This window comes from Miscanthus floridulus, chromosome 19 (assembly GCF_019320115.1).
Source record: "Miscanthus floridulus cultivar M001 chromosome 19, ASM1932011v1, whole genome shotgun sequence".
Lineage (NCBI taxonomy): Eukaryota > Viridiplantae > Streptophyta > Magnoliopsida > Poales > Poaceae > Miscanthus > Miscanthus floridulus.
The window spans coordinates 97,573,462-97,590,298 of NC_089598.1; the positions used below are offsets into that span (position 1 = coordinate 97,573,462).

The 16,837-nt window shown below is 48.5% G+C and overlaps 3 protein-coding genes across 3 annotated transcripts; 2 read left to right on the plus strand and 1 right to left on the minus strand.

Moving 5' to 3' along the window:
- Positions 1-8,803: 8,803 nt before the first annotated feature.
- LOC136526443 (uncharacterized) lies at positions 8,804-10,001 on the plus strand. Its single transcript, XM_066519108.1, has 2 exons — positions 8,804-9,572; positions 9,655-10,001. Exons 1-2 carry the CDS (start codon positions 8,804-8,806, stop codon positions 9,999-10,001), a joined length of 1,116 nt encoding a protein of 371 aa, XP_066375205.1.
- A 1,314-nt stretch (positions 10,002-11,315) lies between these two features.
- Positions 11,316-13,771, minus strand: LOC136527674 (protein HEAT-STRESS-ASSOCIATED 32-like). Its single transcript, XM_066520466.1, has 5 exons — positions 13,493-13,771; positions 12,649-12,840; positions 12,339-12,552; positions 11,792-12,015; positions 11,316-11,679 (listed from the first exon to the last, which is right to left on the minus strand). Exons 1-5 carry the CDS (start codon positions 13,646-13,648, stop codon positions 11,545-11,547), a joined length of 921 nt encoding a protein of 306 aa, XP_066376563.1. The 5' UTR covers positions 13,649-13,771; the 3' UTR covers positions 11,316-11,544.
- A 603-nt stretch (positions 13,772-14,374) lies between these two features.
- Positions 14,375-15,877, plus strand: LOC136526444 (U-box domain-containing protein 75-like). Its single transcript, XM_066519109.1, has one exon. It carries the CDS (start codon positions 14,375-14,377, stop codon positions 15,875-15,877), a length of 1,503 nt encoding a protein of 500 aa, XP_066375206.1.
- Positions 15,878-16,837: the final 960 nt, after the last annotated feature.

Here is a 16,837-nt window from a genome sequence, read left to right on the forward strand (position 1 = left end):
GTGGTCCTAGCGCGGTTCACCAGGGTTCCCGCGCGAGATCACTACGATGAATCGACCAAATTCCGCGTGTTCGAGGCGAGCGACGTTCGAGGCCATTACTGACTAGTACGACTGCAGGGCAAGGGTCCGACAAGAGCACATAAAAGGGGTACGGGGAGACATGGGTCACGACAGGCGTGAAACCATGAGCGAACACATAACACAGAGCCACAGTGCAGACCTAACTATGGAACAGGAACGAGTCAATCGTGACACCTATGGAGGGTGTAACTACAAGCAATACGAGCGCTACAATGCACAAATAGGATATGCATGAATGCACGTCTTATACGTCCTTCCACTATTGCCAGCATATAGGGCAACCGTTCTCAGATTTTTGGCACATCGTTCTCTCCTTGTAGCTAGTCGATACTATCGAACTATGCTCGAGTCAGTGTACCTACAGAAAATTTGATTAAGCCTATCTAAGTCAGCAGAGTGCCATCTATCCTGGATACATAACCATAGTAATAGGGCTACTTATATAACTTCGCATGTAAACGTCCTAACTTTTTGTAAAAACAGGTTGTCAAATTTTAGCTTAGAAAAGGTTTTGAAAGCTTTATTTCCTCATTTATGCTCTGATACCACCTGTGGCAGAACCGCCTAATCTAAATTACTCGGTTCCGTTAGACACTAAGCACTCAAGGGAGAACACTAAATTACTCGGTTCCGTCGAGCACATCCCAGGGGAGAACCCGAAAATCCACATTTTTGCCATCAGGATCACAAATGAGAGAACAAAGCTTACATCATTCTTAACCATTTCATGCATCCCTTTTAGTACAACATCAGAGTATAATAGTTATGGTATAACAGCGGAATGTAATCATATTATCAGAGTTATAAATAAATTAATGTACAGCGGAATTTAAACATGTGATCAGAATTATAGCGGAAATAAATATCTATTAATGATATGATGAAGTATTGATATATAAACTACTACAACAGATTATGAAACTTTCATTTATAAAAACATTTGGTGAGAGTTATAAATAAAAACTACGATCGCGACGTAAAGGAATCCTCGCTGAGCCCACTAGGAGGAATCCACACACAAAGGTCAGCTCTAGCATCAACCTGTCACCTGCAACAGGGGGAATAAAACCCTGAGTACTCAATTGTACTCAGCAAGACTTACCCGACAGGAGAAAAGAAAAAACTCCAAGGATATGCAAGGCTATCTGGCTTGTGGGTTGCATTTGCAGGAAGCATTACTAAGCGTGCGTCCTTATATTCGATTTTTAATAAAAGTCGCATTGGTTCATTAACTAACCATTCTATGTAAGCACCTGTGCTACTTTCAAGCAGGTGGTAAGCAATCAGATTTCCTTTTTCATCTTTCATCTTCAGTTCTTACTACGATGCTAAACCGCAGACAAGCCGTACCGGATAGCCCGGCGATTCGTGAATCAATGCCCCCAGCTGGGTACCCCGAAAACACACGCCCCGCTTGTACCCCGGGCACAAGCAGGACCAACCCATCACTCTCCTGTCCCGGGTGTCCAGGTCCCCGTCCAAACTGGGACTCCAAGCCCCCGCCCCTGAGTCCCAGACTCAGTGCGGTGCAAGGACCTCCTCCACCAAAACAAACCCTAACAGTCGGTCCGGAAAGAGCCGGATCCGCGACAAGAGAGCAACAAGTCTTCCAAGCGCCCATACACAAGTATGTGCTCGGGATAATAAGTCTGTGACCTGCCTAGAGTCATATGCAACGATCGGTCCTTAACCGACCAGACAGGGAAAAATAGTGTAACCAAGCTATGCCCCGTGTCCATGGCGACACAACTCCTTACACTCACCAATACCCAAACCATATCCCTGTCCGGTCACCATTTTTCCTTTCCACCATTATATATTTCCCAAGTGATAATAATATAGTAACATATTTCCTGTATCTCGCGAGTGACAGGCAATCATTCGACTTTTACCGGAGTCCTGTAGCATAGCAATCTACACGATCCTGTCATACTAGTAAGACTCATAGGATAAAGATATATATATATGCAAGTGGGTTTCATTCAACTCCTTGAAACTTAATGCACAAATATAATTTAAACTGCAGAAAGTAGAGGTTATGCACCGGGGCTTGCCTTGGTAAAATATAACCAAAAGTTAGCATTCCATCTTCGTGATATGATCACCATAGCATCATCTTTCAGCTACTCCAGTTGATCCCACGATCCCTCATCGTTCCTCCGTCGATGTGTGGTCACCATCATGCCTTCTTTTGGTGATTCCAGTTAATCCACCATCGCACCTAAATGGTATACATCGTTGCAATATGCTTGTCTAAGGAAAACATGCATAAACAAGATATTTAAAAGACGAAAGAGATAAGTTGGAGCTTAGCCAGGGCAACAGGTCGGCAGTGCGGGCGTCGCTATGCCGCGGGCGGGCGGAGGCAACCAGAGCGTGGTTGCGCCGGTGTGCTGCGGCAGTAGCATGAGCGCGCTGGGATACCGGGCACGGACGCCGGGGTGCCGGCCGCACTTGGAGACGAGAAACAAGGGTCTACTGCAGCTTGGACTGCTCAGCCGCCCTGGTGCTGCAAAGAGCGCACTCTCTACTCGGCTGCTGGTACTCCCTTTAAAAGATGTGTTGGCTGCTAGTGCTAGTGTCATGTACGAACCCTGCATGCCTGCCTCCTCTCTCAATTGCTCGGTCCAAAAAAAAATGGACGCCCTGCACACGGTCCATCTCTCTCATGATCGGCAGCCACATGCGACTGGAAACATAGAAAAAAACGCTAGCATCGCATTAACTCTCCGCTGGCCTTCTCGTCAAAAATTTCGACCAAGACAACAGGCTGAGTCACCTGGCGTGTCAGCCGGTTCTTGACTTCGTGCTACAGTAATTTTCACTGCTACAGTGCTCCCCCACGGTGCTACAGTGCCCCCGACGTGCAAGACATGCAGGACGCAGTGAACCGTGTTTTGATTTTTGGTGATGGACTTGAGTGGTCTTTGGTCTTTCGACGTGTCAACTGGGCTAGTTGATCAGAGTAGTCTGGAATTGTCCATGCTCGACGAACACTACACTTAAATACTGCCACTTGACCAGCATGTCATTTTCATCAGTGCACTGATCATCATTCGCACAGACAACAAGCAAATAATTGAAGCTGTTCAAAACTCCTTTTGCATCCGTCCATGACTTTGGAAGTCTTGTGCTGAGTCGTATTATTAGCTCCATTGTTGCACTTCACTTAGACATACCGAGCCACAGGCCACATCCTATAGTTGATTCATGATGGACTTGAACTTCAGTGTGTCTTTGTCGTGACAACGGGGCTGATCAGCAATAAAGAGTGTACGTGCTAATTAAATTAAGAAGGAAGAATGAGAAGATCATTCGCAGACTAGCTCAAGACAAACAAGCAAGGAGACGCGTGCGGGCTTGGTTACTTTTTAAACACGACGGCAGAACGCCCAGGCCCAACGTGGCCGACAGGGTGTGCCGGTTGGCACGGACAAGACCACGGCCGCAGAGACAAACAAAGAGGGAGGGAAAACAAGGAGCGGCTCGACAAATGTAGACAGAAGTAATCAAGTCAGAGACAGAAGCAAAGCAAAAGCCGGAGAGCATGGATGCGGATGGATGAGGAGACTTTGCAATGCAGAGAATTGTAGGGCCACAATGAGAACGAGACAGTGATCAAAAAGTAATGCCAGGCAAGTACGTTGCATGTCGGAAAAATAAACGAAGCTGATGCGCTCTCTTTCTCGTCAGTTCGTGCTTAACAAAATAAACCCGTGAGTTTATATATATGTATCGTTCTATTTATTAATGGATTTTATTTTATTTATAAAAGTTGATTTTCATGCTTAATCTAACAGGACAAACCGTTCTCTAGAATCGTCGTCGGACATTCCTGAATATTTCTACGCACTGCGTAATTTATCTTGAGCGTTGATTTGAGTCCACGAAACTAAGTCACACGGGATTCATTTGTCGTAGCAAGTACGTTTTAAATTAAAAATCCGAAAAACTCGTTTCGGAAATTTTTCTTAGGTCTAAATCGTGGTGCTAAACAAGTTCGTAACACTAAGGGTGTTACAACCGGTAGACACAGAGGGGCAAACGGAGGACCGAGCAGAGGAAACCGTCTTGACGCCACGGCCCACGGGACCGAAGGTGCCATCGGCAGTCGGGAAAGCTGGATCCGTGCGTCTGGTGGCCACGCCCACGTTGGCCCTGCTCTGTCGCGACCACCGTGGTTGCTGCAGGCACTACTGGATCGCCGTTGAGACAAGTCCAGGGAGGAGATGTCGCTGGGGCCGCTGCACTGGGGCGAGGTGCAATCCAAGTGAGGAGCATGGGCACTCAAATGGTGATGCTGATCACATGAAATGATGGGATGGTCACATGTGATGATGATCAAGTGCTCAACTTGAAAAAGAAGAAAGAAAAACAAAACCCTATGGAGATCAAGGCAAGGGTATAAATAGGGGGTTTTGTTTCGGTGATCAAGACATCATAGAGAGTGTAATCACATTTAGAATAGATGGCCGTACTATTAAGAGGGCTTAGTGCCACTAGGTTTGGACTTCATTCATTGTATTTAGGCCTAGTGTACATCGGAGAGCAAGCAAAAATATTTATAAAAAAATATTTTGAGTAATGCTAACTTGGCTCTAATATATTTTGAGAAAACACTTTGAGAGTTAGCATCGCTTGCAAAGTTGTGTTAGAATGCTTGTGGATCAAATTGAGAATAAAAAATGCAGCTAACGGAGGTTTTTGCCTCGGGTGGTCACCGCCATGGGTGAGGCGGTGCACCGCCCACGCCTGTCTGGTGCTCTCCTGGACATGGCCGAGAGTAGCAGCTTTGAGGTGGTCACCTGACACGGCAGTGTGCACTGCCGCTTTTAAATCGAGGCTGGGACATGCTGAAGTTAGGGCCGAAAGGGCACCGCCCTGGTCACCGCCGTGGGGTGGTGGTGCATTGCCTTAATTATTCAGAGAGCAGGGTTTTTGGGGGCTCGGCTAGGGTGGCACCGCCACACCTTGTTCGGTGCCACCGTCACCCTGTCCGGTGACCAACTAGCCGTTGGTCAACCGTTGGGGCACCGTCACCCCTTGTCCGGTGACCGCTATTGACGATAGTTATTATTCATTATAAATTTCAATATAACTTGAAATAATGCATGAAAATGATCACAAACATAAACTTAGGGGTTGAAAGTGACAATTTCCACGAGTTTTTTAGCAGGGTTATGTCAGAAAATCGTCAAGGGGGATCAAAACGTTAAATTAAATCGCGCTTATTCACGGCGAAAACTACTCAAGAAGGTTCCAGAGGACTCCAGAAGCCACGTCACCGAAGTAGAGGGCAAGAGGCTACCAGGTGGGGCTGCCCCGCCCCACCTAAGGCCGCCCAGCCCCCTAGGCCCACCTGGCAGTCCCTCCTTCGTACGTCGGTTCTCCACCGTCTTAAGGATTGCTTCTACGCGGTTACGAAGAGAGATCAGCTATGTTCTTGATCTTCCTTAGTAATGTTCTTTATGCATAGATTCAAAGTTAGTTATACTATAGATGAGAGTGTATATACTTGTGTGTACAAAAGACTTAGTAAATAACGAATGACTTAGAAATCTTTTGCTCTTAACGAATCTCTTGTTTAGCCGTACTACATTTTATGAGTCTCTATTTCTATCTCTAGAATATCATTATTACCTTACACTTATCATTTATTTATCTCTTGACTTACCCCTACCGTAGCATGAGAGTGATTTTATCATAAGTATATATATATTTGTCAATATCTATATTCCAACACAACTCCATAGCTCCTCCTTGTGGAAAAATATAAATAACGATACCTGGTATACTCCCGGATGAAATGCTACAATAGTATATTATCTGTGCGTATATATATATATATATGTATATATATGTATATATATATATGTGTGTGTAATTTTTCTTTGAGTTTTCAAGTGTCATTTATAATTACCAACAACGCATTTCTGGTATCATGCTAGGGATGACAACTTAGTAAAGGGGACCCGCCCTGTCCGGTGCCCTCGTAGAAACAGCTCTAAAAGGGTAACGACTTTATTTGCTTGTGTGGCTATAAATAGAGGGTGTGGCCAGCCTTGGCCACCCTCTTGGCACCTCATACACTTGTGCACAACCCTTTGAAAGCTGAGCAACACACTCCACTCACTTGTTCACTTAATTTCATCATCTTGAGTGAGATTGAAGAGCCTCTAGTGCATTGCATTGAATTGCATCATCTTGTGGCACTAGTTTGGTGATTTGGGCTAGTGGTGAGCTTGTTACTCTTGGTGTTTGCCGACACCTCGACGGCCCGGTGATTGGAGGATCGTTGAGCGGAGTTAGTGATTGTCTCCGGCCTCGATCGGTTGCTTGTGAGGGGTCTTGTGCCTTCCCCGGCGGAGCGACAAAGGCCACTCTAGTAGATTGCTCGTGTCATTTAGCTACCTCACTTGTGGGTAGGTTCTTGCGGTGTCCAATTGTGTGGACGGGTTCGTGCAACACCTCTTAGCCGTCAAACCACCAAGTGTTGGTCGACACGATGGGGACTAGCGTGCCGGCAAGCACGTGAACCTCTGGAGAAAAGTTAATTGTCTCTTGCCTTTGGATTTCACCCGGTATTCGTATTGTGTTGATTGGTTGATTGGTTCATCACCTCTACACGACGGTATAAACTTCTCCATCGTCTCTTTACTTTGTGCTAACTAGTTGTAACAAGCTCTTTAGTGAAATTAGTTTTAAGAGCTTGTATTACCTTTGCTAGTTGAGCTCTTTAGTGTAACTAGCTTTTGAGAGCTCTTAGTGACTTAGCTATTGATTGTCTTAGAGATTATATCAACTAGAATTGTTAGGATAGGAGGCTTGCAACACTTGTTAGAGCTAGTGCAAAAAGCTTTATAGCCTTTGAGTTGTCTAACAAGTTTGTCTAGTGGTTTATAGTTTTTAAATTAGGCTATTCACCCCCTCTAGCCAATTAGGACCTTTTAGCCGAACGGAGGAGTCACTGGGACGTTGCGCCAGCGGCGAAGGGAGCTGCGGGGGCTCCCTGCCGTGAGATCCATGGCGGGCGGCGTGCTCGCGTCGGGCCTCGGGGGAGCGGCTCCGGGCGTGGCGGAGGCAGGGCGGCGCCAGCAGGTCGCTGGGAGGAGCTTTAGGCGATCGTGGCAGAGGCAGATGGCTCGCGCTCGCGCCATGGCCTGGCGGGGAGGGGCTCCGGCGAGTGCACGGGAGAGGAAAGTGTCGCTGCTGTAGGATGGGAGCCTAGACCTGAGCCCCCATTCTCCCACAGGAATAGGGTCTGGGGGTAGGATTTGGGTGTCCAACCAAATTTCAGGACCCTAGTTGAGGCCCTGGAGCAAGTTTTTTTTTTGCCTGAGCCTCCATATTTAGCTATGGGGGCTCAAGTAGAGGCCCCTACTGGAGTTGCTCTTAGTCGTGGCTCACAACCTTTTCATTTGTTCAGACATAAGACTCCTCCAGCCAACCATGGTTGTGCACGTGACCAGAGAAAAGGAGAGGAGCTGTAGAAGCCACAATTTCGAGCTCCTAGTTTATTTTCTGAGCAGGCTCCTTGGCCTGAGCTCTTCTGTATAGAGGTGTTTGGCAAGGCTTCTGCAGCAGTCGGAGCCGGAACCGCTCGAGAAGTCCTGCCAAACAACCTCTTAATGTTCACAATCAATTATGCTACGGAGTAACTTTGTAAAGTGCAGTTCTAACTGAACTTCAAATCTTGTGTATAATTAAGTTACTGCCTCTTTTAACTAGATTTTGATCATACCAATCAACTCTGCTTCCTGCTATGATTTTTTTCTTCATTCTGAACTCATGTCCACAAAACATGCCATAAAAATATTCTTACAAAATAGTATGCACGGATAATGTTTTTATGTGATTATATAGAACAAGCACCACATTGGTACTGAGTAACTATTTTGAATTAATATTAGCACAGGGTGTTGGGATACATTAGCCCATATGTTATATGTATAGTTTTTTAATTCAATCCAACTCATGGTGAGTGTCATGATCTTCACATATTAGCAGATAACCTCTAATATATTTTTGAAACAAGTTGTCAGCTTCGTCAACCAATTTACGCAGAACGGTGGTACTACTTGACAACGCCAATGGATGTACTATAATTTTACCGTACTAATCAATACACAGATGTTTACCTTTGTTCACATCAAAACATAGATTGTATTCTAATGCTCCGTGCTTCATGAAAACTCATGTAGTATCGATGATCGGCTACAAACAGAATGTTAAAAACATCACGCTCAAAGCATCGTTTCTTTATAATATAACACGTATTCAAACTCGAATTATCACGTGCATGATTCTAGGTATTGAAAAAAAAATTCAAAAATACGGATATAATACAGGTGGGGTATGGGAGCTATCTACCGTGTACCGATGCTGAATTTGAGCACTCTCAGAATTTTGGAAATTAATGGAAATAAGAAATAAACAAAAAAGTGAAATCATGTGATGATGGATATATGCTACCGCTGTTCTGCATTCAGAGAAGTTTTTTCGCAGCCTGCTTTCGCTGCTGCATACCGTGTATCGTAACTTCGTAAAACTGCAGTCGTCGCTGGCCCGTGGGATCTGAACCTCGATCTGGACCCACCTGGCAGAGACACCATCGAACTAACTGGTTTAAACAGACCAGGCAAGCCGCCCTGTTGATGAGAAAACCATAGTCCGTTGGATCTATTCTGCATTTCTGCTGTCACCGACCACCAACCAAGGAGGCATGCCGCCGCCGGAGCTGATGGAGGAGCTCGTGGAGGAGGTCCTCCTCCGCCTCCCGCCGGAGGACCCCGCGAGCCTCGCCCGCACCGCCCTCGTCCGCAAGCTCTGGTGCCGCCTCGTCTGCGGCGCCGCTTTCCGCCGCAGGTTCCACCGCAGTTGCTCGGCGTGCTCTACAGCAAGGACGTGGTCACAGCCACAGACACCTACGACCGTTACGGCCGGGACAGAGTACAAATCCTCCTGCGAATGCCGACGGCATACTTCGTCCCCACAGCCTCCTTCCTCCCGGCGCGCGCTGCCGCCGGCCGCCGGCCGCGGCCAATTCGGCTGGTGCGCCATCGATGCTCGCCACGGCCGCGTCCTGCTCTGGCGGAGCGCTCCTTCGAGTTATGGGCGGGCTGATCTCTCCATCTGGGACCCCGTCACGGACGAGCAGCGAGACCTGCCCGAGCCGCCGTTCTACCTGCACGGGTACTATCGCAGGTGGAACGCCGCCGTGGCCTGCGCCGCCGCCGCCGGTGGCGACTGCGACCACCTCGACTGCCGCCAGGGACCTTTCCTGGTTGTCGTCATTGACATCAAGCCCCACAACATGTACTTGTCCGTCTACACATCTGAGGCTGCTGCGTGGAGCAACGTAGCCGTTTGTGAGCGCCCCACCCCCAATTTCCTCAGCATCTTGAAGCCTGCGCCCGGCGTCCTCGTGGGGAGTCTACTTCTTGGTTCATCTTATCGACGAGATCGTGGAATACGACATGGCCACACGGGAAGTATCTATGGTTCGCCTACCACATAGAGTCCGTCGTCTGACACGAAGCATTGTGCTCATGACTGATGATGATGGTGGGCTAGGATTTGCTGCCAACGTGAAGGACAAACTGCAGCTATGGTCGAGGGTGGCTTGTCCAGATGGAGATGCAGGCTTTGTTCTAACTAGAGACATTGATCTACGGAAGGTGCTTCCTTCAGGTGCACTCATCAAGAACTCAATTCAGGTGAATGGTTTCGCGGATGGTGGTGCCAGCCGAGTCCTGTTCATCAGGATGTCTGATGGGCTATACAGCATAGAGACAAATTCTAGCCAGGTCAGGAAGGTAGCCAACTACTGCTGCGGCGACAAGGATGTTGTTCCTTACATAAGCTTCTGCACTCCAACCTCCAGGGTCCAGGTACAGCAGTACAACTTTGCTTGCTTATGATTTTCCGTACATTCAAAAAATGTAATATGTTCCATACACTTAGAACATGAGAGATACTAGGTCGGGATGCGCGCTTCGCCGCGAGGAAAAAATAGCACACCATGGATGTCAAGCTCCAAGACCGACCCGGAATTGACTACTGCCTGCAGGGCTGTGTGAGATGTGCGCTGACCGGTTCGACCGCGACGCACGGATAGAGCCGTACGGGCAGAGCTGGATGAGGAAGCAACAGAATTTGCAGCACTATGATGGGGCCTTGTAGGCGCCATGAAGAAATGCAAGGGTGTCCCTACATCACCGATCGAGAATAGTAGGCAACATATATAAGACTGAAATATGCTGTCAAGCACACCCAAAGGAACAGGAGAAGGCACTCCTCGCAGCCGACGGAGGCAACCACCGCAGCGCCGGCGTCGCGTGCGAGGCTAGAGGCCGCCGCACCGTCCGGAAACGACGGCACCGAGGGCGAAGCCGAGCTGAAGGCACGGTGGGCCAATTGGATCAGGAGAAGAAAAAAAAATTAAAGCCCAATAGGTGCGGAGGCAGGCAATCCATGGAGGGACACGGAGGCCTGCGGAGAAGGCACGCGTCTAGGGAGGAGTACGTGGCGGAAGTATATTTTTACGGATAGTTAAGTTTTGTTTGATAACACCAAATCACGCAAGAGCATCCGGATAGCAGGGAATCCATACCGCATAAGGAAGTTAGTATGTGTATATGTGCTCCTACCTAGTATTCTGTATGAACCATTGTTGAAATTGTAAAGACGTGTTCCTGACAACTTATCTAAACCTAGGCTGATCAGTTAGGAAGGTGATGCCATGGAACCAAAAGAATTAATAACCTACACTAGCTTCTACACTCCACAGAATCTATAGTATTTTTCCCTCACTTGTCTCGCTTGTTTCAACTTATTTTCTCTCACAGAACACTATTAAACTAGCCAGAACCAGCCGGTACACAGTACTTTTGTGTACACTCCAGAGAATTTATAGTATTTTTTCCTCACTTGTCTCGCTTGTTTCAACTTATTTTCTCTCACAGAACACTATTGAATCAGCTGAAACCAGCCGGTATACAGTACTTTTGTGTACCAGCCAGCCGGTACACAGTACTTTTGTGTACCAGCCGAACGGGCTGTTAATCTCTTCATGCTTATGCATAGCTGATGATCTCATATACCTGACAATGCCACCTAATAGCAGCATAGAAACAGGAATGAAGATCTGTGCTAAACAGAGATGTTTCTAGTTTATACAGAAGATATCTGTGCTAAATAGAAAATGCCGATATTCACACGCATACAACAGCACAAACATGAATACAAGGATCTGGCTCATCCATGCAATGAAACACAAACACCCATACACCACTTACACAACAGAACTGATTATTACAGTAGCGTTGCTGATAACATAACAGATGCTATGCCGCTGCTCGCTGGTGGTTACATCGAGGCCATAACAAGCTGCGTGAGGCCCACAACTACATGTAGAAACGTAACTGTCACAGCTCAGGATACGAGAATGGTCATTAGCGCATTTTACATCAGGAAGAACGGCGGGGCAAAACGGGAGGCCGAGTTGCTTCTGAGCATGTTGGAGTTGGTTCTGAGCATGTTGAAGCCCCGGAGGCGCTCCAGATTCATCACGTCGGAGTGGTCAACAAAGAGATTTACCTACATTTGCAGGCCGATACATGTCAAAACTTTGAGATCAAATGAACCACAAGAAACAATGGTATCACCATTGCTCAGCTTGAGTTTATTCAGGGGGTACAGGAGTCAGTACCCTTGGGCCATATCGTCTGACAAACCACTCTGAGGTTTTGGGGTTGGAAGCTTCAAACATGGTTTTATCAAGCCCGAGCCGGCCTACAATCTTGGCGATGATGTCTGTCCTCAGAGATTCAGCACGCTGGCAAACATCATCGGCGTCGATCATGATCATATCTGCGCCTGCTTCCAAGCATCTCTCTGCCCTCCTAATCAGCAGGTCAACATCTTCAACTTTTTCTGCAAGAGTGGACACCAAACACACGTGTTTTGAGTAAAAAAAAAGGAATTTGATTTTGCCATACTACTTATAGCTTAGAAAAAAAGATACAGGCGTAGCATAGTGTGCAACGCAGTGAACTGTGATAACAAAAGATAGTAGTGGCAAAAACGCAACACAAGCAGTTAGTTAAAAGAACCATCTAACTGACCACTGTTCAGTATAAGTGCCGTTTCTTTGTGCAAACATTATTCAGTATTCAGTATGATAGGAGGTAACTAGGGTCATACCAATCACAGTGTGTGTATAATAAATGTTGAAAAGACACCCCTGTTTGGTTTACCTGAGGTCTTCTCCCTGACTGGAGCTATGTACGCCCCAAAGGCCCTATCACGAGATGCTGGAATATCAGAACTGTCAAACTTCACTGAAAACATTGGCTTTGCCCTCAAACCACTACTCTTGATGAGGCGGACTAGCCTCAACAGAGCTTCTTCAGGGAGGTTGAGAGATCCAGCATTCAGCTCAATTGTGTCAAACCCTAAGGCCTTGCATTCCTGAAGTGGAATACTCATGTCATGTGCTACTCGGAAGTGATTTTGCACATTATTTTCAAACTGTCACAAAATTACATATCCATAACAGACGCATACCTCTACATATTGCTTGAAAGAAGAGGGTCCTTGACGCAGCAAATGCTCGGCCCATTCACCTGTGCTCACATAAATGTCATGCTTGTGTGCTAGATCAGTGATCTCTCTAACCAATTCCTTCCCCATCAAACTATGGCATCCGCCAGAAAACTTCAAACCATCAACAAATGGACTAAGAGAATCCAATATTTCCTGAAATAATAAACAGAAAACGTTTGGCTTGAATGTCAGTAAGTAATGGTTAGGATGGTGAAAGAGAGAGGAAAATATACAGCAGTCATTTAACCATAACCACCCAGTGCCTGCAAAAACCAGTAAATAGTTATTGATATTCTTTCCTATGGTGAACTGTACTTTACTCAGTTTCATTACTGTCTATGTCAAATCCCCCCCGGGGGACTTAAAAGAACAGCTGGGGACTAGTTATTCCTTGCTAAAATCAAAATACAAGGGAGTCATCTACACTTTATTGTGCCTCCATCACATAACAGAAACCTAGATGCTGGATATAATAATATAAAAACACCAGTACAATTAGCATGAATCGGCTAATTCGGTTCGAAAAATTTGGCAACGCCCACGACGATGACATTCTGAAACTACTCATATGGTCTCAATCCAAGCACTAGTACGATGTACGAATCTATTATCGAGACTAATTAATCATCAAACGCGGCTTCAACCCGTATTCGCATTCCAGGGAAACTGAATCGCACTCCCAATTAGAATACGCCCAATCCAGGCATCGAGCTCGGCACAACAAAACACCAAACGAATCAGAGCAGAGCACACGAAGCGCCCAAAACAGGGGTGGCAGGCTGGCAGCTGTGAGCCGGCTGCGAACCTGGAGCGCCTGGTTTGCGGGGCGGAAGGAGTAGAAGGGGCTCCGCATCTCCGTCACCCCGTACCGCCGCGGCTTCTCCGGCCGGTCATCCTCCTCGTTGCCGTAGCCCCGCAGCGACAGAGCGACCACCTCCACCTCCTCACGCCACCCCCTCATCGTCGCCGTCCACTCTCTTGCTCAGTTGCGCGTGCTCTCTCTCTCTCGCTGTGGTGGTCGGAACAAACGAATCGCTCGAGAAAAAGCACGGGAAGAAGACGGTGGAAGCTCGCGGCTGCTTCTGGAAACGAGCGCTGGGCCACGGAGATGACGTGTCGTGGGGACCGCCGAGACCAAACAGGTGTCTGCGTCTCGACTCCTTTTATCCAGTCTGAACCGGATTTTTTTTTTTTTTTTTTTTTTTTTTTGCCTAGACCGTTATCACAAGTCCTCCTGTTTCGGAAGATTTAACTATTTGCCACTTTTACGGTGGCTGTCTCTTCGTTTGTTAATTTTAGACTGTGTTTAGTTGTAGGAATTTGGATTTTAGGTTATTGTAGCACGTTCGTTTTTATTTGGCAAATAGTGTTCAAACATGGACTAATTAGGCTCAAAACGTTCGTCTCGCAATTTCTCACCAAATTGTGCAATTAGTTTTTCTTTTCGTCTACATTTAATGCTCCATGCACGAACCGTAAACATTCGATGCAACAGGTACTGTAGCAACTTTTTAGAAGTTGAGGTGGAACTAAACAAGGGCTTATCGTGTCAATTACAAAATTACCTAAGAAAATAGTGACCAGACTAATATTTTACCATTTTCGCTGTGTCATCAGCGCGCCCCTCGCCGTCCGTCGTGGTGGTGGTGGTGTGCGTGGGCGGGGACTCAGTCGCTGCGCCGCCACAATGCCGCAGTACCAGGAGCTGCCCTGCGGCGGGCAAGTGCTCGACATCGACACGGCGCTCAAGGATGGCATCCTCGGGGGCGCGCTGGAGCCCATAGATGCCGCGGCGGGGGACGCCGGCAAGCAGCCTGTGGAGCTCCGCAAGATGATGGACGAGCTGGACGCGGCCGGGGACGGCGGCAGCGACGAGGCGGTGCCGGCGGTCTTCATCTGCCCGATCTCGCTCGAGCCCATGGTGGATCTGGTGACGCTCTGCACGGGGCAGACGTACGAGCAGGCCAACATCTCGCGGTGGCTCGCCCTGGGCCACCGGACGTGCCCGACCACGATGCAGGAGCTCTGGGACGACGCGCTCACCCCCAACGCTACTCTCCGACAGCTCATCGCCACCTGGTTCTCCCGCCGGTACACTCGGTTCAAGAAGCGCTCCGCGGACTTTCACGGCCGCGCCGCCGACCTCGTCCACAGCCTCCGGGGCACAGCTGTGCCCAGGTGGCAGCCCCTCAAGGGCCAGGCCCGCGTCGCGGCGCTGCGGGAGCTACGCACCCTCGCCACCACCCACCAGTCCGTCACCAAGGCCACCGCCGAGGCCGGCGGCGTGGCCCTGTTGACGTCGCTGCTCGGCCCCTTCACGTCCCACGCCGTGGGGACCGAGGCGGTCGCCATTCTTGTCAGCGGGGTGCCGCTTGATGCTGACGCCAAGGCCGCACTCATGCAGCCGGCGAAGGTGTCTCTCGTGGTCGACATGCTCAACGAGGGCACGACGGACACCAAGATCAACTGTGTCCGCCTCATCCGCATCCTCATGGATGTGAGGGGTTTCCGGCCGGAGACGGTGGCGAGCCTAAGCCTCTTGGTTGGTGTCATGCGCCTCATCCGGGACAAGCGGCATCCGGACGGTGTCATCGCGGGGCTCGAGCTGTTGAATTCGATCTGTGCGGTGCACGGGCCAGCGAGGAGTATGATTGTTAGCATTGGTGCGGTGTCGCAGCTGGTTGAATTGTTGCCGGAGCTAGCAACGGAGTGTGTCGAGCCGGCCCTGGACATCTTAGATGCCCTTTCTGCAGTTCCAGAGGGGAGGATGGCTCTTAAGGATTGTCCGCGGACGATACCCAATGCTGTCCGCTTGCTGATGAGAGTTTCAGAGGCATGCACGCGACGGGCGCTGTCGATGCTGTGGACGGTGTGCCGGATGGCTCCTGAAGAGTGTGCACCTGCTGCTATGGAGGCGGGGTTGGCCGCGAAGCTTCTACTTGTCATCCAGAGTGGTTGTGCACCGGAGCTGAAGCAGAAAGCGTCGGAGCTGCTCAAGCTGTGCCGCCTCAACTACACTGACACCCTCTTCATCTCCAAGTGCAAACTCACAAGGACAATTCAGCGAGGAGATGGAAATGATGCTGCTCTGATGTCATTTGATTCGATGATGCGTGGTTTGTCGATTGACCTTGCTGAGTTCAGAGTTCCAAGGAAATGGCCATCCATTAGCAGGACGAGGGGGAGCTGACAAACAGTTGCGGGCGCCGTTGGTCAGCGGAGATGGAGGCGTTAACTTCCACGCTGGCGCGCTGATCTGGCATGACACGTCAGCGAAAATGGCAAAATATTAGTCTGGTTATTATTTTCTCGGGCAATTTTGTAATTGGCACGATAAAGTTGGCAAACGGAGAGGCAGCCACCGTAAGAGTGGCAAATAGTTAGATCTCCCCCCCCTGTTTCGTGGCTCTGGTTTGGTTTCTAGGTGCTTCTGTGCTAGAAAAGGACCTACAGCCCGGCACCCGGCCCATTATATAGGGTTGGATCAAGGGCACATGACATGAGTCCTTGCTCCGTTTGTATGTCCAACCATGGATGATTGAAATTGAGTGAAATTTCACTCTCGGGTCCTGTAACAGAGCCAGTGTCGCGGACCGAGCCTAGCTCGGGTGGCAAGTGCCCAGGTGCTAGGGCCTATCGGCCGGAGTTCGATCCCCCGGAGCAGAATTTCCGGTCTCGCACCCATATTTATTTCGTGTAGGTCCTGGACAATCACGTAGTGCTACAATGGAACTACGACGTGCCCGTCGTCTACGAGGCTTGTGGAGCTTCAATGATCTCTAGAAGGACGTTTGTGGTGTATAGATTGTAGTTTCTAGGGGTGTGCGTGTGTGGTGGTGTGAGTGTGTTGTGTTGAATACAGATATTACAACTTGTACACTAGGAGTCCAGGCTCAAAAAAAATAGAGCCAGTGTCTGTCTAGGACCGCTCAATATTTTTAAGTCAAAAACAGGTGTAGTTTCGCAAACACAGCTCTAGAAAAAATGTGTAGTTGTGAGTACCTAAAGGGATTTTTTTCTAGTTTTGTTTATGGAGTTGATCCATGGTAGAGCTTGTGGAGCAGTCTTAGACAATCCCTTAGGTCTTGACTCTAAGGGGGCTCTCTTTGGGTGGGTTCACTTACTAATTACCTACAAAGGGGTTAGGACT